At 47.6% G+C, this 15,194-nt stretch overlaps 2 protein-coding genes across 7 annotated transcripts in view; both read right to left on the bottom strand.

The window, feature by feature from the left end:
* Positions 1–15,194, bottom strand: part of IGSF9 (immunoglobulin superfamily member 9) — a 70,254-nt gene that overhangs the window by 19,088 nt on the left and 35,972 nt on the right. For all 6 annotated transcript variants that reach the window (XM_083716265.1, XM_083716264.1, XM_083716263.1 and 3 more), the window contains exons 4-7: positions 10,337–10,489; positions 5,646–5,797; positions 1,651–1,768; positions 237–378 (exon numbers count right to left, since the gene is read on the bottom strand). In XM_083716265.1, coding sequence (XP_083572391.1) covers positions 237–378; positions 1,651–1,768; positions 5,646–5,797; positions 10,337–10,489 — 565 coding nt within the window. The remainder of the gene's footprint in view (positions 1–236; positions 379–1,650; positions 1,769–5,645; positions 5,798–10,336; positions 10,490–15,194) is intronic.
* Positions 1–15,194, bottom strand: part of TAGLN2 (transgelin 2) — a 70,079-nt gene that overhangs the window by 53,434 nt on the left and 1,451 nt on the right. The window lies entirely within an intron of this gene.

The following is a 15,194-nucleotide window of genomic DNA, read 5'->3' as shown; positions in this document are numbered from 1 at the left end:
TGCAACGCAAGACCACTCTGTCTCCCGGGATGGCGTTCATCTCTACTTGCTCCCAAAGAGGACAAGCTTTAATTTAAGCCCTATGCTGTGCTCCCTTTCATTTTGCTGCCTGGAGCACCCTTGGGGAGGGAATTATTACATAAATAAAGGTAAGAATAGACCACCATTTGCGGAAGAGCCCAGTGAGCAATTCTGCTCCCCGCTCTCGCAAAACACTCACACCTGGAGTTTCCTACCTGAGGTGAAAAACATTTGTGTCCCCCTGGAACCAGCTATACGTGAGGTTGGCAGGGTAGGCCTCGGCTTGGCAGGCCAAGAAGGCATCTTGGGTGATGTTGACAGTGACGTTCTGTGGGGGCACCACAATTACCGGAGGCCCTGCGAGGAAGAAAGTGCCTGGAATGAGTGGCTAAGGCAGGGGCAAGGAACCTTTTCCATTTCCTTCTGCAAAACCTTGCTGGGGGGCGGCGGGGGGAGGCACATGCCAGTTGTGGGTACCACCAGAGGTAAGCATGGAGAGGTAATCAAATTTACATTTTGCCTTTGTACAGTAGGCTAGTTTCTACACCAAACACACACACAAAAATCACACACCAGAGGTTCAAGGACACATCCCAAACATTCAAAAATCCAAGGCTGGTGAGGGAATGTGGCTGGGGGAAAGTGCCAAGGGCCAGAAAGAGGGGCCAAGGGAGCTACATTGAGCGCCTCTCCCTGAGTCTGAGGTTCCCCAAATCTAAGGACAGAAAGGCACTCCTCTCCCCCAAACCCTGCCAGTGAAAAAATGTGGAACTATTGACTCTGAAGTTATGCCAAGATTCCCTTTGGAAATCAGAGACATGCTTGACTCCCATAGCTGTGCACTTGTATCTGCCAGAAAGTCTGGATGGTAAACTGGGGGAGTGATCGTAGCTCGGTGGTAAAGCACATGCTTAGCACACACCAAGTTTCTGCTTTAATCCCTGGCATATCCAGTTAAATGAAGGATCAGATAGCAGGGTTGTGGGAAAGGCTTCTGCCAGGGTCTTTGAAATGGGGAGGGGTGGGGAGACAGGGACTGCCAGGCTGGAGAATGCAGTCCTGGGCTAGCTCAGCAAATTTTGGCAAGGCACAAACTTCCTGTGCTCTGGGGAGGGAGAGCCCAGCTCAGTGGCAGAGTGCAGGACTGTGAACATGCAGAGAAGGTTCCAGGCTTCATCCCTGGCATCTCCAATTTAAAGGATACAGTTGAAGGTGATGCGAAAGGTTCTTTTTCTGCATGGCACGCTTGGGAGTTGCTGCCAGCGAGAGCAGGACAATTTTGAGCTAGGTCAGGGGTGGGGAACCATTTTTCAACCCACTTATGAGTAACCTTCTAGGGGCCAGGAATACACCCCCATCTCCATCCTGGCAAGAAAATAGCATGCATACACTCCAGCCAGGTAAAGATAACTGGAGGAGGCTGCAGAGGAGGACCAGCCAGGGGTGTTGCCTGGGAATGGGAGGAGCTTGGGAAGAGTCTCCAGAGGGCTGCATTTGGCTCCCAGGACTGAGTTTCCCCTCCCCACCCCCCCATGGGCTCTATGGACAGATAAGCTTGTACAGCAGCATCCTGTGTTAAAATGCTGCTTAACCCAGTTTGGGAAAGATGCTGTCCCTTCTCCTGTTTACCTTGCACCAACAGGCGGGTTGTGTGGGTGATGGCGCCCTCTTCGCTGGTGGCGTGGCAGGTGTAGGCCCCAGCGCTGGCCCGCTCCACACCGGCAAAGACAAGGCTCCCATTCTTCACCTGGTGGGAAGCACATCATTTAGGAAAGGCTTGGAGCAAGCAAGAAAAAACCCCTCCAGCATCTCCTCACCAAGAAATTGTACGGCCAACCAGGTGGTAAAGAAGACCAGGAAAATCAATTCCTCAAGGAGTTTCTGTCAATTCCCTCAACTAGGGATGGGCAAATGTCTTCTCTCTGTTTTCCAGTCTTCAGTTCTCTAGATTTCCAGTATAGTTCATGATTTTTTAAAAAAAGTCCTCATAAAAATTCATCACCATTTCAGCATGAATTTCTCTAAATATACCATATTTTTTGCACCATAACACTCACTTTTTTCCTCCTAGAAAGTAAGGGGAAATGTCTGTGCGTGTTATGGAGGGAATGCCTATGGGTGGCATGCCTACGGATTTTCCTCCTCTAAAAACTACGTGCGTGTTATGGTCGGGTGCGTGTTATAGAGCGAAAAATACGGTATCACCATCATTACTAATTTGACTTCATACCCACAGCAGGTTACATCAATTTAAACTTCAATACTGAAAACAGTTTAAATGAAACTGCACTCACAGAAATAGGGTATGCCCTGAAAATATAGACCATAGGTCTCATAGGCCAAGATAAGGAGCAGTGTCTTTGGCATACGCATTCATATATGCAATTTTACCTAATATACACCTTTTGCAAAGCTTATTTTCCCTAACATTTATATTTCCTCAATATAATGCAGTTTTGTATGTTATCTTCCCAGATATATGAATTTCGACACATACTTTACTCAAGTATATGCATTGGTTTTTTACACAATACTTAGCTGGAGAACTGGATTGCAAAAGTTGAGAAGGGCAAAATTCAAAGGATGGCTGTGCTTCAGAAAGTGTGACTTAAGCAGGTATGTCTTTAAATGAGAACAAAATCAAATTTCTCCCCATCCCTCTTATTAACTTGAGAACAGCAAGGACTAAGTATGTGAGCTTGTTCAGATCTCACCTGAGTTCACAGTGTGACTCTAGGAAAAAACACTGTCCTCTTGGTCTCAGCATTCTCACCTGAAATACGGGTTTTATACAGGGGTGCAAAGCTTCTTTTTTGCATGAGGGTCCAACTCCCATTTGGCTAATATCCTCCAGGGCTGCATGTCAGTGGGGGGCATGGATCAGTCTAAGTGGGATTTCCCACCCCCCACCCCCCAAAAAAACAACTGGGATATATTGGAAAAGGTCAGGGCTTGCTAGCACTCCAAACAGTAGCATACCACACTGCAAGGCTTTCTTGAAGAGAGCAAGTCAAATGCTTGTTTCCTTTGAGTGGCCAGCAGGGGTCAGCCAGACCTTAGGTATATTTGTTAGAGAACGGTCCTAAAATGAGCTTGACAATTAATTCAGTGCCTATGCGCCCACTAGGAAATCCATCCCTTAGGGTTTCTGAAACTAATTATTGGTTTTTTATTTCTCTGGGTGGGGAAGGCATGAAACTCCTCTTCAGAATAAACAGCACTGGAGAGTAAACTTAGACAGGGAAGTCCTCAACCAGCCGCAAAGGCTCACTAGTTGACCCTAAACAAATCACACAAAACAGCTTCCCATTCCGAGGCGGTGAAAGCTGGGGTGGGGTAGCTCAACCATTTTCAGGAGGGGACAGATTAAAGGGGGTTGGCAAACAGGTTTAACTGGCCTGCACTTCCTCAATGAGAAGGAACAAACAAGGGCAGGGAAATAAACTTGGGTGTTAATTACACCAGTGGTGGACCATAAACTAAGTAAGCAAAGAAGTATAATAGCAAAGGTGCCCCATGATGAAAAAAAAATTCTAGCACAAGGAAGCTTGCGCCCTCCGGGTGTTGCTGACCTATAGTTCCCATCAGTCCCAGCAGGCTGATGGCCAAGACCCAGGGATGATAGGAGTTGCAGTTCAAAGGTTCTTCACACCTGCTCTGAAAGCTTCACCAGGCACACTGACGTAAGGGAGATGATGGGTTTCAGGAGACACATGGGACTCACAGAGGAGGATGTTTTACGGATGGCAGTAACACAAATACTAGTACAGTGGTACCTTGGTTTGCAAACCATGCACTTTGGATTACAAACACATCAAACCCGGAGGTGCGTGTCCCAATTTGCAAACTTTTTTTGCATTGCAACCCTTGGGGGGGGGATTATGAACAAATTTTTTTTGGAGGCCCCATTGATGAAAGCGTGCCTTGGTTTACAACCTGTTTTGGTTTACAAACGGACCTCTGGAACTGATTATGATTGTAAACCATAATCCACTGTAATTGTCATGGACTGGCTGGATGCAGAGGAATGACGGGAGGTACCAGCTGGGGAACCCCCAAGGGAACCTCCAGGGTAAGAAGGCTCAGAGCCAGGGGGTGGTGGGACAATGCTGAGTGGTCAGAGGGAGCAGACTGGGAGGAGAAGGTGTCAGCAACTGAAGAGGCAACAGGGTTTAGTGAGCAGGAAGAGGCTGCGGCAGAGGGCAGTCCTGATTCAGAGGCAGAAGCGGAGGGGAGGTCAAGAAGCAGAGCAGAGGCAGAGGGCTGAAGAAGCCAGGGAATCTCCCCCTCCTGCAACCGGCTCCCCTTCCTCCTGGTCGGGTCCTTGGAGAGCAGTGGGAAGGTGGGGGCCTTAGGTCCCCGAAAATCCCTCACTGGTACAAGCACTGCTGGGAAAAGGTGCTGTGATCACCAGGCGTGTGCTGGGTTTCTGGAATAAAGTGTTAACATCACTGATACCAGTGTTTTTTTAAAATTGTTGACCTACTCCTGACTCTGGCTCCTGACAATAATGTTCTCTTAAATACCTGGATTTGTTAAAACCCTAAGTTGTGAACCACAGAAACTGCTCATGTAGGGGAGGGAATCTGCCACCATTTCCAGCTCTCTGTAAGACCAGAAAACACTGGAGGTATTCTGAAAATGCATTTATTTAAACACCTTTTTAATTTTGTGCGTATGGAGCTGGGGGAAATCTCACCAAATCCAATAAATGTGAACACATTCATTTATTGCTGACATGTTATATCCTGCCCTTCAATGTTAATGGCATTTCCAGGGAGGCTAACTGAGAATGAATACACTATTAAACAACCATAAAACGAAAATGAAAACAGCATATTCTCATTTGAGATTTGTAATCTGCACATTTTGAGGAGGGTTTTAAAGCAGAGTATTGGCTAAAATGGCTTAGGATGATGGGAGTGGAAGCCCAACAACACCTGAAGAGCCAGGTGTGAAGGAAGGGAGAAGGCACTATGCAGGGCATCTGAAAGTATGTTCCAGGCAAACAGGGGAGGAAAGAGAGAATTGAAAATCATTTAAAACAGGAGTCAAGAATGGGGCACTTCCAGAATATGCTTGATTACCATGAGGTCTAGAAACATACTCCCGCCCCCTTTAAAAATAAAACAATCACACTATTTCCAGTTCAAAGGCCAGGTTCCCAGCTTGTAAGATGATTGTGTCTACACACATTTCTAGACTAGGGGTTGGAGACTTATGGTCCTCCAGATGTTGTTTGACGGTCACTCTCATTCTCCCTGACCACTGGGCCATGCCAGCTGGGACTCTTGCAGGCCAACAACGTTTGGGGGGACCACAGGTTCCCCACTCCTTTTCTTGACCAGAGTTCTTCAACTTTGGGTCTACAGTTGTTGGCTTACAACTTACATCATTGCTAACCAATGGTTCAACCAGGCTGGGGGTTGTGGGAATTGTAGTCTAGACTGGCATCCCCAACCTGTGGCCCTCCAGATGTTTTGGCCTGCAACTCCCATGATCCCTAGCTAACAGGACCAGTGGTCAGGGATGATGGGAGTTGTAGTCCAAAACATCTGGAGGGCCGAAGGTTGGGGGTGCCTGGTCTAGACCCTTGGTTCCTGGGCTACATGCACATGCCTTACCTGAACCTTGTCTCCACTTTCTATGGCTTGGTTGTCCCTCTTCCAAGTGACTACTGGTTGGGGGTTTCCCGCTGCAGAGCAGGTCAGCGTGAGAGACTTTTGGTCTTGCACTTCTATGAAAGCTGGCGGGGTCTCCTGGAAGGTGGGGGGAACTGCAAGACAGATCTTATGAGAACAGCACCCGAATAATCAGAAATGTTATTCTAAGATCACCACATGAGCCCTGGCTAGATCAGGCTGAAGGCCTATCTAGTCCAGCATACTGTTCTCACTGTAGCTGACCAAATGCCGATGGCAGTGGTTTTTAACCAGTGTGCTGTGGCACCCTGCGGTGCCCTGAATGATGGTCAGGGCAACACTGGCCCCCGTCCCTCTTTCCTTCCCTCCCTTCCGCTGATGCCCTCTTGCATCTCTGCCTCCCATAGGCTTGCACAGCTGTTTCTTGCAACAGTCCTGGCTACAAGTTCCCCCGGCGAATGGTACCTTTGGGGCTGGCCAGGGGGTGCTTCTCAGGCCTCTGTGAGACAATGGGAGGAGGCACCTCTCTTTGGGGCGGGGGGGGGGGCAGCTCAGAGACCAGGGGCGGCAGCCCAGAAGACTCCCAAGGAGAGGGGAGGAGAGGAGGCTGAGGGAACACTTCACAAGGGAGGGTGTTTGAAATGGGGTGAGAGGCTGCTGGCTCTGCAGGCAAGGGGTGTGACATAACTGGGCTCCTGAGCCCCACAGGGGTAATGCAGAAGAAATGTAGTTGGTCAAGGGAGCCGTGGACCCAAAAAGGTTGAAAACCTCTGGCCTATCAGATCCCCACAAGCAGCACCTGAGTACAACAGCAACCTACTGATGTGCGGATTAAATGAAAGAACCATGTACACCAATTTGACCTCTTTGGATGAAAGATCAAATGTCAAAATATGTTTAAAAGGTGCAGATTTTGGTATAAAAAAACACTTGCTAGCACATTTTAAAAAGAAATATATATCCTCACTTAGGGATGGGCAAAACAAGTCAATTCTGGTTTCTCTCTGTTTCTTACTTTTCCAGTCATAATTTCAGTTCTCCACATTTCCACAACAGTTTGAGATTTTTTTAAAGAGACATTTTATCAGCATTCTAGTGTGATCTTCTCCTAATATACACTTTTCTTTTTTACACAATTTTGCCTAACATACATGGGTTTTTTGCAAATAAATCTCACCTAATGTTGTATTTTGGTGCACATTGCTTGGTTGGAAACCTGCATTTTAGAATTTGGGTAAGTGTGAATTGGGGATAGCTCAGCTGGTACAGCATGAGGCTCTTAATTTCAGAGTTGAGGGTTTGAGCCCCACATAGTACAAAAGAATCCCGCATCGCAGGGGCCTGGACTAAATGACTCTTGTGATCTCCCTTCCAACTCTACGATTCTAAGGATGCCCTCCAGCCAAGGATTACAGGGCAGTTTATAGTATAAAAACACAAAAATATGTAACATAATGACAAACAAAACAATACCTCTACCAGCCCCAACAATTTAAAATGTGATAAATTGTTTAATTGGCTAAAGGCCTGGGAGAAAAGGGATGTTTTATAAATCTTTGTGAAAATTAATCAGCATTTTTGTGCAAAACTCTCCCAATATATGCACTTTTGTGTGGAATTTTGCCTAAATTACACATTCTTGCAAGCAATTTCCCTGAATGTAATATATGTTTGAATTTTATTTTCACGATTATATGCATATTTATGCATTTTTTAATGCACTTTTGTACACGTTACTTGGCTGGCAAACCACCTTGGAAAACTGCACATTCCAAAATGCATTTCTGTTTGCATATTGGTTCTGGAAGTGCAAATTATATAGGTTTGCCTTTAAATGTCAGATGAATCAAATTCCTCTCCCATGCCTATCCTCCCCTGGTACCCCAGGTCTTATCCCCTTAACAAATGCCCACCCCTCCCTTTTTAATGTCTCAGCTGCAAGTAGGGGCTGGTCATCTGTTCAAGGATAATAGCAATTGATTAGGCAGCAGAGCAGGGATGAGTAGCTGGGGAGACAGAAGCTGGGAGAGGGCAGGATTACAGACTGGGATGAGGGTCTGGAAGAAGAGCTAAGCAGATGGGAGACAAAAGGGGATCTGATGCTGAGACAACCAGCATGCGAAGGACAGGGGATGGGCCCAAATGAGGACATTTAGGTCACATCCACACCATGCATCCTGGGAACTGTAGTCTGTTAAGGCTGATGGGAAGGGTCTCCTAACAGCTCTCAGCACCCTTAACAAACTACAGTTCCCAGGATTCTTTGGAGGAAGCCCTGACTGTTAAACCGGCATTAGAGTGCTTTAAATGCACGGTGTGCAACCCTCCTTATATCATTGTGCATACTGCTTTAAAAAAATACAAGTGGACAGGATCCTGCACCAAGGGGTACCCAATTTCCATAATCCACACTGGCTGGGGCAGATGAGAATCCAGCCATATCTGTTGTGCCACAGGGTTCCCCATTCCACTTCAGCGCATTTCCAAACAAAATTCAAACATCCTTTGAAATTGGCAGTTTCCTGAGCTTGCAAAGCAGTTCTCCAGCCAAGAAATATGTGGAAAAAAGCACATTCTGAGGTAAAGCATGCATAAAAATGTGTATATTAGTGACAACAATATACAAAAATGCTTCGTAGTATGGGAAATTGCTCTGCAAAGGTGTGCACATTAGGAGAAATCCACACTAGACACTGATTAATTTTCATGAAGACTTTTTCAAAAAAATAAATAAAATAAATTGCACACTGATGTGGAAATATAGAGTCCTGAGTTTAAGGTTGGAAAAATGATAAACAAAGAGAAACCAAAATTGCCAAAGTTGCCCATCCCTATGTCATCTCAATTGTTGTTATAAGCAAGGGGGGAAATATCGTTCTTTTCCTCCATCATGCACCGTTAATAACTGTATAAGCCTCTTTTATCCTAGCTTCCTGAATCCTTAAAAAATAAGTTTTTGCTCTATGGAAAGAGACAAGATAGAAATTGAAAACAATCAATCAATCTAATGTGGAGCCCTTCAGATCTTGTTGAATCCAACACCCACCATTGCTGGGAGGGGGTAGGATTAGATGACCCTTTGGGTCCCTTCCAAGTCTGTTCTTTGATTCCTTGATTCTATGGCCATTGGCCAGGCAGGTTGGGGCTGATGGGAGTTGTGGTCCCAAACATGTAGAAGGAACGGCATTGAGCAACCCTGAAGTAAATTAAAAAAGCTGGAGATGTGGGAGCAAAAATACGAACTTAATACATACCGTATTTTTCGCCCCATAGGACGCACCGGCCCATAGGACGCACCAGGTTTTTTGGGGGGGAAATAAAGAGAAAAAAAATTATTTCCCCCCCAGGCGCTTGTGGGGCCGGCAGCGGGGAGAAGCGCTCTTCTCCCCGCAGCCCGCCTGCAGATCAGGTCCGGGGACAGAGGGAGGACACGCTGCGCCTCCCAACTGTCCCTGGAGCCTGTGGGGCAGGCAGCGGGGAGAAGCGCTCTTCTCCCCGCCGCCCGCCTGCAGATCAGGTCCGGGGACAGAGGGAGGACGCGCTGCGCCTCCCAGCTGTCCCCGGAGCTTGCTGTTCCCCCCCCCAGGTGCGCTGCGCTAAGCCCAAGCTTGGGGCGTGCGGAGCTCAGCGCGCCCCAAGCTTCTGGGTGCCGGCAAGGTCTCCGCTAGCTGTGGGAGGCCACATGGCTCTCCCACGGCTAGCGGAGCGCTGCGCTAATCCCGAAGCTTGGGGCGCGCGGAGCTCAGTGCGCCCCAAGCTTCTGGGTGCTGGCAAGGTCTCCGCTAGCCCTGGGAGAGCCACGCGGCTCTCCCATGGCTAGCGGAGCGCTGCGCTAATCCCGAAGCTTGGGGCGTGCTGAGCTCAGCGCGCCCCAAGCTTCTGGGTGCCGGCAAGGTCTCCGCTAGCCTTGGGAGAGCTGGGTCTCCCACGGCTAGTGGATAGCTTCCTGAAGCCTGGAGAGCGAGAGGGGTCGGTGCGCACCGACACCCCTCGCTCTCCAGGCTTCAGGGAAAGCCTGCATTCGCCCCATAGGACGCACACACATTTCCCCTTCATTTTTGGAGGGGAAAAAGTGCGTCTTATAGGGCGAAAAATACGGTATGTTGATTAACTGCCCGATGAGAAGATCATTTTGGTGCGAGGTGAGGATATTTATAGCGAGAGTAATAAAAAGAAATTGTTTTTTAAGGGAAATGAATTTAATTCTAAATTATATTCCGGAAACGTGGGAAATTTCAAGGGGTCAAAAAAAATGGATGTACTATATTAGAAGCAAAAAAACCCTTGTTTTGATGAATTGGAAGAGCTGCAAAAAGATTCCATTGAGCACATGGATTGATAATATGGACAGATTAGCTACATACGAATGAATTGCATGTCGATGCAAAATAAGAATGGATAAATATGAAGAAATCTGGAGCGAATATTTAAGCGATAAGGCGGATAGTGGTGGGAAGTAGTGGGAGGAGAGAGAGGTGGGAAAATATTGTTAAAAAAGGTGTAGTCGTAGGTATATCAGCGTACTCCAATATGAATTGTCAAATTGTGTTGTTATTGTTGTTATGGTTTTTGTTGTATATGTCTTTTGTGGTTGATGTTTGTATAAAAAAAATGATTAAGCAAATAATAATTCTACAAAAGTAAATTAAAAAACAACAACACCCAGAGCATACAATTGACAGTGAGGTGGATCCAGGTGCCGTTTTGGAACTCGTCGTCACTGTTGGGTCGGTCGAGAAAGAGCACCCGGCACTCGTACCAGCCCTGGTCCTCGGCACGCAGCTGCTCAATCCAGAGAGAGGCGCCCTCTTGGATCCGCACACGACCTGCATTGCAGACAAAAAACCACAGAAGAACATGCAGGGGGTTATGGAAGCAACAACAGCATCACAGGAAGCTGTGATTCCTGCACTGCAGTGCAGGAGGTCAGACTGGGGGTACTTTCTAACCCTATGATTATATGATTTTAAGACCTCAACCCAGCCCAGCAATTTTTCTTCCCCTGAAATGGAACCAATACACTGGAGGATTGGGCATGCTCAGCAGGTGCAGAATGCTGAATGACTATGGAGGGGGAATGGAGTGTCCTGGAAAAGGGCATGGCTCTCTGCCTTGAACTCTGAACAGGACACTTCATGCTGCAAGGTTTTGTTAAAGGCCCAACTTGCATTTGGAAGTCCCAAGAACCGGTAAAGGAATAGAGTGCTTTATGAAAATCCAGAATAAGGGGGCCCACCAAATACAAATAAAGCAGATGTGGCAGCATACCCATTGGCTGTAGCCAGTACACTCTGCCTTACGTGCCTACCTAAAGCAGTCCTTTATTTACAACCATGAGGACTGGAACACTACTTTATTTTAGTAGAAGAACCACAGCTCAGTGGTAGAGCATTTCCCTGCATGCGTAGGTTCCCTGTTGTCCTCCAGGTAAGGCTGGGAAAAGCTGCCAGAAATCCCGCAGAGCTGCTGCCAGTCAGAGCAGGAGACACTGAGTTAGATGCACCAACGGTCTGAATCCGTTCCCTGCTTCTAAAGGTAAAGGTAAAGGTACCCCTGCCCGTACGGGCCAGTCTTGACAAACTCTGGGGTTGTGCGCCCATCTCACTCAAGAGGCCAGGGGCCAGCGCTGTCCGGAGACACTTCCGGGTCACGTGGCCAGCGTGACAAAGCTGCATCTGGCGAGCCAGAGCCGCACACGGAAACGCCGTTTACCTTCCCGCTGGTAAGCGGTCCCTATTTATCTACTTGCACCCGGAGGTGCTTTCGAACTGCTAGGTTGGCAGGCGCTGGGACCGAGCAGCGGGAGCGCACCCCGCCGCAGGGATTCGAACCGCCGACCTTTCGATCGGCAAGTCCTAGGCGCTGAGGCTTTAACCCACAGCGCCACCTGCGTCCCATTCTTCTAAGTTAGAAGTCCCTGCTTCTAAGTTACTTTAAATGTGATTTTAACCACCACTCGCAGACACAAGTCAAAAAGCAGCCATGGGGAGTAGCCAGCGGTGACGCTATCCTCCTTTATCCATGCTGTTTTCCTGAGGAAATCCCTCCCCTCTAGTTACAGCTTCCAGGGAGGGAGTGTAGTGGGAATACCAGTTGCTGGGAATCACAAGTGCGGAGAATTGTATACTGGACTAGATGGGCCACATTGGGCTATTCTTATTTTCTAATAAAGGGTAAAGGGGACCCCTGACCATTAGGTCCAGTCGTGGACGACTCTGGGGTTGCGGCGCTCATCTCGCTTTATTGGCCAAGGGAGCCGGCATACAGCTTCCGGGTCATGTGGCCAGCATGACTAAGCCGCTTCTGGCGAACCAGAGCAGCACACGGACACGCTGTTTACCTTCCCGCCAGGGAAGTGCTTTCGAACTGCTAGGTTGGCAGGAGCAGGGACTGAGCAACGGGAGCTCACCCCATTGCGGGGATTTGAACCGCTGACCTTCTGATCGGCAAGCCCTAGGCTCTGGTTTAACCCACAACACCACCCGCATCCCCTTATTTTCTTATAGGATTAGACAAATTCAGAAAGGTAAAAGTTGCTGGGCTGACAATGGCTACAAGCCACAGTGGCTATGCTCTCCCTCCACTGTTGGAAGTCTGTAGGCTCCTGAATACCACAGGAATCGCAAGTGGGCTCTTGCACCCAGGTCCTGCTTGTGGGGCTTCCTGTAGTCATCTGGTTGGCCTCTCTGAATACAGAATGCTGGACTATGACTAGGCCGATCCACCAACCGGTCCAGTCAGCTTCCGCACGTGGCCCTTCACGTCCTTTGCCTCAGGCAGCAAAATGTCTTGGGCCAGCACAGGCTTGAGAGCCTACTTCCCGCTCTCTCGGGGAGTCCTGAGAAGACCACCCTTGCTGATGCCCCCTTCCCCTCTCTCTCTCTCTCTCCCTGCCCAGCTGGGACCATGACGCTGGGAAGGAACCGTTTGCTTTTGTGGGAACCGCCATGGAAAACAAAAGCCGGAGTCCAGGCCCGGGCAGCGACGCCGGGTCAGGGGTCAATTCAACAGACATTAAGTGTTACACAGTGTCTCCCCCCCCCCAATGGGCAGGAGGGATGGGGAGCTGGAAAAAGGAGGCCAGCGAGAGTGCCATGCCGAGGGGAGGGGGTTGGATATGTGCCCCATGGACTCCCCACCCCCACCCCAACACTTCAAAAGGGCTTTGTTCCTTAAGGAGAAACCAAGTGGGTCTCTTTTTTTTTCATGCCATTGCCCCATCTCCTCCAAACTGCTTCCCTCCTTCGAGCCTCAAAGAGGCAATGGTAGGCTGTATGCAACATCAGTCGTCCTCAGAACAGATCCATTGGAATTAAAGGACATAACTAATTTAGGCTTATTAATTTCAACGGGTTGCATCCAACATTAGTCCAAGTAGATCCATTGCAAAAGAATGGACATAGAGAGTCAGCTCTGAGTAGCACTTAGTTGGATGCAAATGAATCTGTTGTCTGCTCAGAGGAAAACTTCCTGATGCTATGAGATGCTAGGCATTAAAACAGGCTGCCTTGGAAAGTGGTGAACTCCCCATCATTAGAAGTTTTCAAGAAGAAATTGGAGGGGCACACGTCAGGGGTGCTGGAGCAGCAGATCACCTATGAGGCAGTGTGGTGGAGTGGTTAGAGAGTTGGACTAGGACCTGGGAGACAAGGGTTGAAATCAACACTCGGCCATTAAGCTCTCAGTGTGACTTTGGGCTATACAACAGCTCTCAGCCTAACCCACAGGGTTGTTGGGCAAATAATACAGGGGGAGGGAGAACCATGAACTGTGCCTTGAGCTCCTTGGAGGAATGGTGGGAATATCTATGTAGCCAGTTCAGTGCCCATTGCAGCCAAGACCAGCTGGAACTGGATGGTTCCAACCATACTGATTTGCAATGAGACAGAGCAAGTTTTAAAGAGCTAATTTTGCCACTAGGAAACAGGCCTTCAATTAAGAAAAAAAATCAATTAACGTACTGAAATTGGGAGAGAAGCCAATGCAAAGCAAAACATATCAAAGCCAGTCACCCAGAGAGTCTGTTTTTGCAACAATGTGTTGCAACCAACTAAATTATACTCAGATTAGAGCCACAGAAGTTAATGGACCTAAATTAGGCATGTCCATTGTTTTCAATGGGTCTGAACTGTGTAGGACTCACAATGGATACAGCCAACGCCTTCCCCTGCAGGGCTGGCCACAGGGAGGCCTGTGGGACAGCGAAGGGGAAGCTGAACAGCTGAGAGTCAAGAGCCACTGGGTTTTTAGTTTAATGCTTGTTCTGAACCAATGATGGTAATTTTTAATTCGGCACACATACAAACCCCGATTGGAAGGAAAAGAAATCACAGAGTGCAGCATAGCAGCTAAAATGCCAGGGCATTTGCCCCCAAAACTCCGTCCTTGCAAAGGTGATGGTGAATAAAGAAATTTTCAGCCCCCCAATTCCCCCCTTCTGACCTGTTCTTTATTTTGCCTGACTGAAGGTGGCAACCCTATCAGTAACACATCTCGCTTCTGAGATCTCAGCACCTCCCTGTACCTCAGCGGCTAGGAACTTGTTCCTTTTACAACACCCACCCCAACCCCAGGAGGAAAAAGGCAAAAAACAAACCCACCCCAGTGTTTTATTTTTAATATAATAAAACAAAAGCAGATATGAAGGTATATATTGTCCTAGTGCTTGCTATTCCTAAACATGAAAAACAAAATCTGCCTATCGATGCACTTAATCAGCAGCTGCAATAAATTAGCTAAGATAATAATGCGATTACCATAATTTCATCACATCCACAACACCTTATAGAATGGCATTAACAAAAGAGACGGGTCCCTGCCCCAAAGACTATACTATTCAAGATACAAAGTGGGAAGAAAACCTAGGGGGATGTGGAAATTATTGGGCTGGGGGGAGGTTAGTTTTACATTGCAGCTTTTATAAGGTAAAGTGTATTACTTCACTAGCTTCAAATTGTGGTAAGTGATCCTCTTCAAATTGTGGTAAGCGATCCTCTAATGCCGTTGGGGGGCCCTTATTCTACTCAGAGGGGCGCCTACCCTGAGACACCCTGAGAAATGATCGCTGGAGCTGAGGGAGGAAAAAACACATAAGTTTAGGTGGTTACTGTCAAGAACAGGATTAAGGGCTCTGGAGTCAAAGGCCAGAAAGAAAGAAAAAGCAGGCCTCAAGGAGGGATAAAAGGTAGGCCTTTAGAAAAGAGTGGAAGGCAAAGTCTTTGAGGGTTCTGTCAACAATTTTAAAAACATGTTTTAAATCTTTGGCTTCTTATATTTTTCTGTCATGGCCTTCTGCAATTTGTGGTTTTATAAAGACCCCCCCCCCTGTAATATTTAATATACGTTGACTTATTTTCAGGATTAGGAAAAAGAAAAGCAGCTGCAGACTGTTGTTGTGCTTTGGATCATTGTAAGCCGCTTGGCCTGAAAAAGAGACAAGAGACGCTTTCAAATCTAAACTAATCAGAAACTTGCAGATATGAGTAATGAGGACAAAATCACCCCTGCAGTTTCCCCAAATGGGTTTGGCAG

Source organism: Podarcis gaigeae (genome assembly GCF_964106915.1).
Source record: "Podarcis gaigeae genome assembly, chromosome: 16".
Classification (NCBI taxonomy): Eukaryota; Metazoa; Chordata; class Lepidosauria; order Squamata; family Lacertidae; genus Podarcis; species Podarcis gaigeae.
The sequence above is the reverse complement of the archived record's forward strand: the minus strand, read 5'-3'. Positions and strand labels throughout refer to the sequence as shown.